General features: G+C 50.3%; 2 protein-coding genes across 2 annotated transcripts; one reads left to right on the top strand and one right to left on the bottom strand.

Moving 5' to 3' along the window:
• Window positions 1-704: 704 nt before the first annotated feature.
• Window positions 705-1,426, top strand: N7469_002311 (uncharacterized protein; the record flags this gene model as incomplete). Its single annotated transcript, XM_056641231.1, has 2 exons — window positions 705-1,035; window positions 1,110-1,426. The coding sequence occupies 2 exons, from the start codon at window positions 705-707 to the stop codon at window positions 1,424-1,426; spliced, it is 648 nt and encodes a 215-aa protein (XP_056503725.1).
• Window positions 1,427-1,627: 201 nt separating this feature from the next.
• On the bottom strand, window positions 1,628-1,937 carry N7469_002310 (uncharacterized protein; the record flags this gene model as incomplete). Its single annotated transcript, XM_056641230.1, has 2 exons — window positions 1,628-1,827; window positions 1,898-1,937. The coding sequence occupies 2 exons, from the start codon at window positions 1,935-1,937 to the stop codon at window positions 1,628-1,630; spliced, it is 240 nt and encodes a 79-aa protein (XP_056503724.1).
• Window positions 1,938-12,548: the final 10,611 nt, after the last annotated feature.

The following is a 12,548-nucleotide window of genomic DNA, read 5'->3' as shown; positions in this document are numbered from 1 at the left end:
TTCGGATCGTATTCTGTAATACCTCCCAGTTTTTAGATAAAATTGAAATAGCAATATATCGACCAATTGTACACACTCTTAGTACATTACAAGTTTGAATAGCTAGAATTCTATGATCGGCCTTCTTCGTTAACTTACATTTGCGGATATTAAGTTCAATCGGTCTACCATACTGTATATGTGGAGAAATGGCCAGTATTTGCATTCATACTACAGTACACTCGCATAACAAACGACCTTCTACCACTCCCTTTTGTAAAATGAATGCATGATTGGGCTTCCATTATAATGTCCAGATACCCTTGTTTCAACATGCGGTTTCCTATTCCCCGCTATTCATGCCGCTAGAACGCAATATCGAGCGCATGGATTATAATTTGTGCAATTCCTCTTCTCTTAAAGCTACATCCGTCTCCATTTACATACAGTACAATTCAGGCTATCGCACCACCAACACTCCACATTATCTGCTATAGCTAGTTTCTAGCTGCCTCAACATTCTCGCTCCCATTTTATTAGTTTCTATTTAGTTCAGCGGGTTTTTTTCCTGATCCGACGTAGCCTCACCGGACAGACTTTCATCCTTCGAATATATATAGTGCTCTCCTTCTACTACTCCAAATACACGCTTCATCACTCTCGTACATCCACGTTCCACTCGTACAGGATTATCTTAGGTCTTACCTCATGTGCGACTAAGCGCCATGCATCCAATCCTCACCACATCGCTCGTCCTATCATGCACCTTCCTCTCCACAGCGACGCGAGCCCCCTGCTCGCTTGCGATAGAAGATATTTATCTAACAGAAGCCCACCTGATTCAAATTGCTCCGCAATCAAAATCCTGCGGCGACGCTCCAGCAAAGGGAGAATGTGCTACGGCAAAGACAGCCTCCAACTCCACGTCTCAATCCTTCAATACGTACAAAGTCACCCATAAAGCCGAACAAGCCGCAATTCTCAGCCTGATGGCCTTCGAAAGTAACGATTTCAAGTACAATAAGAATCATTTCCCAGGTATCCCAGGACAAGGCAGTAAGTCAACCCGAAACCCAGTGTACTCAGACAGACCGTGCAGAATCATATAGTAACCTTGGAATGAATAACAGCGCGCAATATGCAATCAACCGCCTTCAACAAGAAATACGCCAAGAGTATTTCCGAGCTGGAAGGTAAAGTTTCCTCCGTGGAGAGTAGTCCCGCAGATCTACTTGACCTATTGCGTGAGAATGAAACTTATGATTTTGGTTCTGGCGCTTGGTTCTTGACTACCCAGTGCTCGGCGGATGTGCGCTCTACGCTGCAGGATGGTTCTGAGGCGGGGTGGAAGAGGTATATCACTGATTGTGTTGAGGCTACTGTTACCGACGAGCGGAAGAAATACTGGGAGCGAGCCGTTAAAGCTCTGGGTGTGAAGGGTGCTTGATTCATTTCTACCCGAGGTTTTTTTTTGAGAATTTTCTGGGAACGCGCTATACTTTGAGACAAGGCGAGTCGTTTTAGTCGGGGTTTGCTTTATTGAAGCTGGCTCTTCGTGGAGTGGGTGATCTGACTTTGCATTATAATTCATGTTTGTATGTAAATCAAAACGAAGACGTTGTTGCATCGCCCAAAACGCTTATCACTCTCAACATCCCGGTGGCCGCTCCTTTCTCGCCTCCTCCAGCTTTTCGATTCCCTTGATATACTCATGATACAAGGACCAGGAGTAATTTCGCAACCTTTCGAGCTCACGCGTGAGATGATACCGTTCATATTCGAGTAACGACACCTGCTCCTTGGCCTCATGCAAGAATTGATGGAAACGTGATTCTTCCCGCTGTGCTCCTGTGTATTGAAACGGATCCGAATTCATCAGTTAGCTTATTCATATAGTGGCTATATCAAGCTTACTTACGATGATATCTAGAATGGGGTTCAGAGACATAGGCTGGCATAGTGGATGACATTTTGTTCGGGTGGCTAGCCATAGCTTCATTTGCTGTTTCAGAAAGGCCCGCTCGGATTTTTTTTTTTCGCCTCGGCTGTATTTATAACTTTCTACATTGGTATCTACCTAGCTTCGTATCTTGGCATAGCCTCTAGCCAGTTCCTAGGAGCCTTTCCATGCCGTCTGAAAGCCTGCCACAAAGTCGGTTTTGGCATGGCGCATCAGATTGGTGTGTTCGCCATACGTCTCTCAGCTCCGCGCTTTACCTACAATGCCAGATGCACAAATTAGAGGTGACGATAGTTTGAGGTAAGAGCGATGAAGGGAAGGGGGAAATGAGATCCACACCGCGAGGAGGTTCTAAAGGCAATTTTCGACTTATATTTCTGGGATCGAGGCCAGTCGATATCTCCTACTAACCACATTCTTTGATAATACTCAGCCTGGCGAGACCTGGCATTAACCCTGAACGTACTTTGATACTTCAGCGCACTGCGGGATCCTGCTACATCCCACGGTGTATTTCCATTCGTTATTGTGGCCATCATCTGTGACCTGGCATCGCATAATATTCCCAGAGCGGAGCGCTACTAAGCCCATAATTCTCTATTTTATTCCGAGGCAACACCATCAATTACCATGGATCTCATTTAGTTATGCTATATGCATGGATGTTCATGATTCACCGATTCAGTCTCCCGAGACCTGAGATTAATCTAATTCAGAACTAAGTGGCATCAGATGCACGCGGCAATTCAGCGGTACGTACTTCCGCTGTACAGGTGCGAGGAATTTAACGTGACTCTTTACTAGAGTCATTCCACCACTTAAGAAGGGCACTTGAAGATTGATTGAATGTGTTACTTTTACATTTGTGAATGCGACCTCCGAATATTGGGTCCGTACCAAAATGAGGCTCTGCAGAAGGGTGGTATGTAGCAGGTGGAATATCAGATTTATCTTTCAAATAGACTTCCCAAGACTTCGATTACTCTGTCGAACCAGTTTCTCAGAAGCCCCAGACGGAATATGAACGGTTCATCGCTTTATGCGATCGCCGCTGGTGGCATATTTCTCGTTTGCTTCCTGGTTCAGGCCCGGACGACGCTGACGAAATGGGCCAAGCCCATGTCCGTTCTGTTCTCGCAACATCTTGCCCTTCCGGTTCTCCTGCGCCGACATCGAATCGTGGGCTCTTGGTCTCGTCTGGGCTTCCTCGCACATGTGACTTATGTTGCAATCAACGGCACTGTGGTTTTCTTCCGACCGCACTCCCTGAGCGAAACTGGCCGCCGTGCGGGAGAGCTGGCTCTGGTCAACCTAATGTATCCCCTCGCGGCTGCTCACCTGGGGTCTCTTGCTGATCATCTTGGTATTTCATGGCGCACCTGCTGCCAAATCCATCGAGCAACGGGATGGATGTCCATTGCACTCCTGTCGTTCCACATCATTGTTGAAGTTCAGCGGGAGGGGTTTACCTTCCCGCTGGATCACACGCGCAACTTATTCACCCTCATTGTACGTCCGGCTCCGATTAACATGAGCACAAAGCTAACATTGATAGGGTACCACTTCAATCGGCTTTCTTGTGATTCTTTCTATCAGCCGTATTCGTCGATGGTCATATGAGATCTTTCTTCGCGGCCATCAGCTAATGACCGGGATCTTCATCTATGGGATCTGGCGACACCTTCCTAACCACGGCGGTCCACCGAAGCTATATCTTTACGTTGGGTTAGCGACCCTCGTCCTCAATACGGGCCTAGAAACAGTCAGCTTTCTCTACCGAAATGGACTTTTCAGCGGCCACGGTACGCCGCGGGCCCTGGTCTCCTTTTCTCCAGAAGGAACTTTTGCACACTCCAAGTCAAGAGTAGCCATTCTGATCCGAGTGGTTTTGCCTCGACCAATTAAGTTTGAGGCAGGCCAATATGTAAGCCTCTGGATGCCATCAATGGGATGGTGGTCGTGGACACAGACGCACCCTTTCATCGTCACATCCTGGTCGCGCGGAAACCTCGACAACATTGAATTGCTGGTCCAGCCACGAAGGGGTATGACGGCAGACCTTCTCCGTCTTGCCCGCAGCGCGTCTGGCCACCCTGTATCCTTCCCGGCCCTGTTTACGGGCCCCCCACGGGACCAGTCAGTCTGTGGATCATTATGAGACCGTCTTACTGATCGCTACCGGTTTCGGGATTGCCGCAACAATCCCGTACTTGAAGAAGATGATACATGGCCATAACACCTGCACCCTTCAGGTCCGCCGGATTCACTTGGTGTGGCAGGTAGAGACATTAGGTATGAATAACCCCGGAGATCTAAAAATACTTTTTCAACCCGTCTTCTAACAAAGCAGACATGGTCCAAGCGGCTGAGAGCCTGTTGAATCCCCTCCTTCAGGACGACATCCTGGATAAAGGCTATGTACGTAACCGCCTCCTTCATACAAAAGTAAGTTGATACTAATGAAACTACGTATGGAGATCCTCCATATTTCAATATATGTTGCGAACGGCCTTACACAAGACAAGACGCCGATTGGGCGACATCAAAGGGCATGTTACTACCAGGGTACACCGGACTATGAAAACATACTCGCTGTCGAGGCCTCGGGGGATCGGATTGAGAGGCTGCCGGGTATCCAAGATGAGCAAGGGCGGACCTTGGTGATGGGTAAGTGATAATCCACAGACCTTTCTTTTCCACCCATACTGAAGCTCTGTAGTGTCTGCAGCAGAATTTACGAGAGACAACATCCGAAAGAACGTGAGACAGGTTTTGCACCATGGCGTGGAGCTGATGGAACTGGAATACCAACCTTCTTAGTTTTTGAATGATAATTTGTATCGAGCTGCAGGAACTGGCAATTTAGATTTAAAGAATTCGAATTCAAATTTGTGAGCCAGCACCCAACCGTCATGCGCGGAGGCTTCAGTGCTGTCTAGCTGGATAGTGGGCAGACTATCTGCGCAGATGCGATATAGAGACTAGAGGTCTGTGCAGCCAGGAAGAAGTGATCAGAAATTAACATTCAGCCCTATGGATTGTGATTCTCTCTGGCATGTTCTAATTGGGTCTTCTATGGTAGACAAAGACCCAGCAGGGCGTTGCAAATACAACAAAGAATACTCATCACGTAAGACATCGATTTTCTGGCATACATTGTCGTTTTTCGTTCCTTGAAAATGGTTTCCTACTAATCGGCCGCATCAGGCCGGGCCGTGTACGAGTAGAACGTACGGGCGGATATCAGCGCGAACCAAGCAAGGCCGATGAGATCCCCTGGGCAATTGGGTATTTCCGTCAACAGGCGTTGCTAAGTACCGATTAGCATCCAATTAAAGCCTTGGTGGGAGAACATACTTCCTGGAGCTCCGCAAAAGAGCCGACCGATGTCGTCGCACAAAGGAACTCAATTGCCGCTGGGGAACTTCTCCAGCGATCAAGGTTATCAATCCCGACGACCCCGTCATCCTTGACATATTTTTGCATCAATTCCATCATGATCCGCGATACTGGCGCCAAATCATCGGGTTCAAGTGAGCCGAATTCTCGGATCACACAGGAGTCGATGCATCCTGTTGACTTGTGTTAGCTAACCTCCATGTAGCAATGGACAAAAATGACCGTACCAATCTTGACCTCTCCATGTAGGTTCATGAGCACATTCGAGCAAATCAATGATGGGAGGTGGAAGCTGCGAGCCACGAGATACGATAAACCGGCAATGAGCTGCACACAATTAGTCACAGATCTATCTGGCTGATCAAGAGGGAAGACAGGGGAAGCCAACCTGTGACATGATGGCCGCGAGTTCCTGCTCGTTTGGAAAGGCTTTACAAGCGACGATGTGATCCAGAACAAGAGGATCAAAGTTACTCAGCGTGTAAATGCTGTTCGAAAAACGATAAATTTCCACAATAGACGCCAGGTTTCTATGGCGCAGGGAGCGTAGGGCCTGCAGGACTTGTTCGCTGTCTTCCTTCGGATACTGCCGTATAGCCCGAACAGCACGGTCGCCAGATATCCGGACGGAGACCGCAACGGGACCGGCTAAGTCACATTCGTAGTATTTTCGGAAAGTATCCCACGGGGATCCGTCTTGGACGGGTAGGCTCGTGTCGATGCTCCCTTCCCACTTCATGGTGTCCGGGCGTTGCGAGTTCGGACATATCAGCCGGGTTGCCTTGCCGGGGCGCTCAGAGGCTGAGGACGGTGCATCCCTCTTGGTCGGCACCGGCTTTGGGCAAGGATGCTGTGCGCTGGTCTTGAAATCAGATATCGTTGCTCCTTGGGCTTGCGGCTGGTGAAGCAATGCAATATGGGCGGCTTGGATTCTAGTCACGCTTTTGTCGTCGAAGTTTGGCATGATGGGAGCGGAACGCGAGCTGAAAGCAAAATGAGGAACGCAAAGTACAGTGACAGGATCGGGCCGATTTAAATGAGCATTTCAAGCATGGTGGAAGAACACAGCGGGGCAGTAGCAGAATTATGGTGATCGCTCACAGGCATTGCTGTGGGCAACGTTGATCACCAACAGCAAGGATAATCGGAAAGTACATGTGTATACTATATAAGTTACATGCGTATATATATGAGATTTCCAGTCCATGAATCCGAATCGGTCCAAACTTTATCACTCAGCCTCCATGAGTCGACACGTCTTTACCGAACAAGAGGCGCGACTCGCCGCAGAACGACGTCTCACATACTTCGGGGCAGCCAAAATCAGCATCGTCCAGATCCAATTCGAGCCTCCTCTTCCGCGTGGCCTAGACCCGAAAAACCTGGACCGCCTCCGGGGCATCTTTCGTAAAAACCGCTGCCGCCGCCTCGATGTCCACAACCATGTGCCCGCGACCGTGTCCCGACATGCCCTCTCGGAAGCATTACAGAAGGCGAATCTTTCGCAACAATCCCTGCTGCCCGCTGATGATCGCCACCCTCCTCGTCTCGAGTTTCAGACAGGTCAACTTCGGGGTCTCCATGGCCGCCATCGTGTGCAGGCGGGCATGGAGGTATTCCTCCGGCGGATCGCTGGTGGACGGTTGATCTCTACACGGATGGTACGTGACGTATCAGGCATTCAGACAGGTCGATACTGACCATCCACCTAGACATCGACGAGGAGCTGCAAACCGCGTTGGTGGAGGAGTATTCCAATGAAAGAAAGCCAACCGATGGCGAAATCTATCGCAAGATCCGACAATACGAGGGTGAAGGAAATGAGGCTTTCCGGGAGCGATGGTTCGTGAGGCTATCGCCCAGCAATCAAGAGCGCTTAAATCAACTGGACAATAAAAGGAACCGCCGTCTCCGGTGCGCATTTGATGGTCTGCTGACGATTCCCGGGCTCTGGCCCGGCGGAATGAGAATCAGCGTGCTTCATCGATTGGTCGCGTCAGGCTGCGTTGAGGTAAGTACCAAGCTGAAGCAAATCGACAATGGGCTGACCACGGCGCTCAGGAGATAGCAAACTACCTCGATCACATTCGGGACGTGTGGACCTCTTTGGTGGGATCGGACCGGCATTCGACTAAGCGAATCGACCCAGAGACCGTCGGCGCCCTACAATTGTTGGCACCAGGCAAATCGCGGTCCGATGCAAAGACTGCGTGTGGGCTGGTCATGAGCGGCCATGCGTTCGCCGAATTCAGCGAGGACGAGCGGCAAGCCATATGTGCCCGGATGAAAAATGTCGACGGCCTGATACCGTCCTTGTACACGTTTTTTGAGGATTTCAAATACTTGGAGAGCTGCGTGCACTGTCTCAAGCGACTGTCGGGCCCGCTGACCCGATCGGTGTGGGAAACCATGAGCTCGCTGTTTGATCCGAACTCGGCCGCGGGGGAAGATCGAGAGAGAGGGCAATGCCTCATCCAGACTTCCGAGTCGACATTCAGGCGACTGTGTGCGACCGAGGCCGACTGCCTCGATCTTGGATACCAACAGCTCTGGCTATACGCCATGCGGCATTATCCTTTGATGCCCCCCGACCCCCGAAGCAAGGATGATCTGCTGGCAAAGCCGACTGGTGCCAAGGCGGACCCGCGGGTGATCTACGACATGGCCCGTCTTGCCCGCAAACTGGGGTTCCAGTCTCCCGAAATTGACGGGTTGCTGGACGATTCTCCGGATCACCAAATCGCGCGATCGGCTCTCCTACAGGCACGAAAGCCGGGCCAATATCGATACGATAATCAGCAGTTTGGTTTTCTGGTTCAGCGGATTGCGACTTGTTTTGCGGAAGCAGTTCCTGACCAGCCCAACCTATCGCAAGGTCTCTTGGCCGACAATACCACCAAGGCGGACGCTCGTTCGGGGATTCCACGAACCCGAACCCATACCCAAGATGCCCCTTTCCTATTCTTGGATCGACTCTATGCTGGTGTAGAGGCTGCTGACACGATCACTAGCTTTTTTGTTCGTCGCTGTGTCTATTTTGCCTTTTTTGGAAAATCGGCAAACTTCAGAAATGCTACTGCGACAGAAGCTGGTGACGCGAGTATCAGCCAAGGAGTAGATGGAGGGGAGAGAGTGGAGAGAAGATCATCGATGCTGTTTGTAGAGAGGGACGGTTCATCAGCCTCCCACGAGCCCCGGCAACAAACGGTTCCACCAAGCTTGCCTCTCGACAGGGCTGGTTCTGAGATCGTAGTCAGCCAGCATGACTCCCACCAGCCAATCCATTCAGATGATGGGATCGAGCCCATGGATTTAGACCCTCCGCGCCCGGAAAGTGACTATCTCATTTTAGGTCGCCTAGATCAAAGCTCTCCGGACGACACTGCTCCTAAAAAACCAGAAGCGCAGAGCAATTCTATGCTTGAATTGGTATCGTGTCGCCATTCACCCGCCACGGCTCCAGAAATTTGCGATGCCATGAGTGAAGGCACCCAAATCTCGCTGGAAACAGTGCAGCTCGGATGGAGCCAAGACGAACTGGGAACGGGCGGGAGACAGGAGCGAGAGCCAGACACTGCATCTGAGCTCGATATCGATATGCAGGCACAGCAGCCACCTTTATCAGATAGAGGCAGTGTGTCTGAAATACGTAGGTCTACTGGGCCGGAAGAACTAGAGGCGTTCCTTGCCGGCCTGAGGAGGGCCCAGGAGGAGCAAGAGCAGTTAGAGAAGAGGATGGCGATGGAGCGTCTCGACGAAGAACTCAATCGGCTTCATCATCAGTCGTCGCCTCCGGCTGAAGAGTTTGTTTCACCAGGAAATATGCAAGGGTTATCATACTCTACACTTTGTGGCCAGCCTGTGGAAGCAATACACAAAGGCACCGAGCACACGCCAACTCAGAGTGATCGAACGAACACTCGCCCCCCGCCTCCAATGCATGACGGATCCGAACACCCACTCACACAGCACGTTGAAATCAGATTTTGGTCACTCGAGCGAGGTGAATGGAACCAGTCAGACTGTCTCCTCATCGACCGGTCCGATCCGTCGCCTGTTGAACGGGTCGCGCGAAAGTACTCATGCAAGGGCTATTCACTCTACGATGTGCACCTACACAGTATCCGTCCAGGCCACTGTTACCGCGCCGCCTCAGTCGATGGCAGCAATGCCATTTTCGTGATATCCGCGCATGAAGAGGACCAGCTTGCAGGCCCTGGAGGACTTGGTCAGCTGAAGCAGCTGGTTTCCATGGCTTCCAAAGCTGTAGCCGGGACGGCGGGACGATGAAGCAACAGCGGCAGCGGTGAGTATCTTGATTGCGGAATTGGCCAATCTTCTCAGGAATAGTTCTTATCTGAGAGTGAGGTTGCAACAAGAGCACTGTTTTGAGAGGGTTCCCCTTCTGAGACGTCTGTCCTAAGACGCCCTTAATCTTGAGAAGCCCCGGTCATAAAAGCCACACTAGGTCACGGTATATGGTCTACATATCATCGCGTTGGGTACTTTGTGTAGAGGGTTAGCGGGTAGCTCTTTGCAGTCTTGTCCGTCTACTAAACTCAAGGCATCTACGAGAGCTAGACGCTCCAGTTCAAGCCAATGTCTTTGTATGATTATCTGCAGAGAATGAGCACATCTTCGGTTCAATGTGGTGCCGGAATAGGTTACTGGATCGTAAGATATTTTCCGGCAGTGGCTCGACGCGGCCGGCCAGTAGCTCGAGAACATAAATCGGACAGAGATAGAAGTGATATTAACAGTGAGGGCCTTATTTACCTCTCAGAGATATGCTTGAGTAAAGCCGATATTCTTGCGGATGCTGATGAACAGATAGCAACATCAAAGAAATGCGGATACTGCGTATTTCGCTCCGTTATGACATCAGAAACGAGTAGAAAGAAGAAAAAAGAGGTGGCGACGACATGAACAGTGTTCAACGGTTGATCAGCAAACAGGTCTTCATTACTGGTGAGTTGAATTGAACGAAGTGGCCGCTGCTTTGTAGCGATGACATACAAAGGCATGTTAATGAACGTCCAACGTGTCGAAACATATCGTCAGCGCATCCTGCAGTGTCTTTGTGCCAATAGTGAGACTGCCAATATTCGAATATCGCCGAAGACCAACGGTGAAAAGCCCGCCAAAATTGGAGGGCCAGTTCTGTTGGCACCGTACAATGTGCAAGGATCCTTGTACCACATTAAGCTGAGAGGCTGGCGACAATGCTATAAATATCGGGCTGTTGGCCACCCATAACGGTCTTTCTCAACCTTCCTTTCCCAGACTACCTCATGCAGTCTCGTTAGAATTGCTCTCGACTTCGCCAGCTACTTTCTGGTGCCTGCTGTCCCCGAAATGCCATGCACTCGTGATCGGACTGACCTGATGTATCGCCCATAGCCTGCCGACCGTTGATACTGAGGTCTGTGGCGGCGGGTAAGTATGAAAGCTCCGTCATTCGAAGCCATGGTGACGTGTAATATGCTCATATCAGTCTCCTCTCCTCTGCCTGCGTGCGAATCTATTCGACGATCATTAGTCGTGTCGGGGTCATGCCGCCGGCCAGGATAGTGAGTTACAACGCGTCCACATAATCCAGCTACTGATGGATTCTTATAGATCGAATTCTGCAGCCGATTTTGTCCCTGCTAGAAAGCCGCGCGCTGCAGCAACGGGCAAGGTAAGTTTGACCATTGTGGTAGTCGAAGACTAAGCCTTGCTGACGATTCACTGGATCAGAAGTCAACTCTTTTGGATGTCCCACGAGCCAGCCCATTTCTAGTAAGTTGCCTCATGTGTGGCCTCTCTGTCCTTCATGAAATATTGCTGATGTCTCTTTCTCCCGCAGTGCGATTGCCAATCTTGCAGTGACAAGACGAGTCGGGCCGTTAATTTCGATTTTCTCCTTCTGCTCCGAGATATGCTTTGAAACGACAACCCTCTCAATGCATTCTGCTTCCGAACCAGGAAGTCTCCCTTTCCCGATCAGCCACGCGGTAAACTTGCACATTGTTTTCATATCCCTGCTTCACCCTGTCAGGTCGAGGGCTAACTGCCACTGTAATAGGACATGGCCGTATCCCGCGGCTCTATTCTCTTGTCCTCGTCCAATCCAGACTTTGTCCGCAGACATGATCCGTCCATGAAACCGGGTGAGCATCGCAGCTTTCGACAAGAAAGAGAAATCTCCCATCAATGACCATTACGAAAACCACAGTTTCTTCCAAACCTGCCTCAAATCGCTCCATAAAGCAAACGTTATCAGGCAATATCTTTGCCCAGTCGAATTACTAGCCCTGCTCTGGTGTCCCTTGACTTGGTGCAACTGTATCTCAGCTGGCCACTGGCTGTGTCCGTTCCAACCGCAAAGGCATACAACTGCGCATTGGAGAATGTCCGTCTGCCACCGCAGCCGTTTTCTCTAGTAAGCGCTGCTCCTGTTCCTGCGTATATATGAGCTGACGCTTGCCTCGTCTCTAGATCATCCATGGTCGATGTAAAACTATTGACATGATAAGTAGATGCCCGCCTCGGCCACTGGACATGTTGCATGTAGATAGAGAATGTTTCGGTCTTGATTAGACAATTCCCACCCCCAATCGAGATATATCATGGCCGCTATTACGAATCTCATCAGGTCGAGAATACACCGAGCTGTACGAGTTAAGCTGGACATTGATGATCGAGGAAATGTCGCGGAGGAATCTTTTGGCCATACTGAAATCAAAACGACGAACTAAAGTCGGCGAGTTACATTTCATCCCTGAAATTTCGGAACCCAGCTGACCGCTTTTGCCAAATCGTCGTTTCGTGATCGATTCTCCCCACTTATGGCATGCTGAAGGCACCGAACGCTCCTCAGTGTCACGACGGACCGCTCGCAGAAGCATGCTTCACGAAGTCGTGATTCGTCGATGCTAGTCCGAAAGATACAAGTCGGTTTTCAGTCAGATGGAGGAAAAGCAAAAGCCGTCCTTGTTGTCTACGAACGTAGCGGCTGACACCAACGCGACTTGGAAGAGGCGTGTTGCGCCACGTGTATGCGGCGCGGGGCGACACGTCCCCTAAGGAGCCGCAGGTGATCACTCGATCTCAGCCCGTTGACTTTGGCGACATGCCCAAAAATTTGGAAGCTCCAGATATCCACCCGAGGTGGAAATGTAGGCAATTTTCGTAAGATACGTCCGTCACAAAAACTGTCGAGTCAATG

This window comes from Penicillium citrinum, assembly GCF_028827155.1.
Source record: "Penicillium citrinum strain IBT 23319 chromosome Unknown utg000002l:1.0-3833315.0:1.0-3834789.0, whole genome shotgun sequence".
NCBI classification, from domain to species: Eukaryota; Fungi; Ascomycota; class Eurotiomycetes; order Eurotiales; family Aspergillaceae; genus Penicillium; species Penicillium citrinum.
The sequence above is the reverse complement of the archived record's forward strand: the minus strand, read 5'-3'. Positions and strand labels throughout refer to the sequence as shown.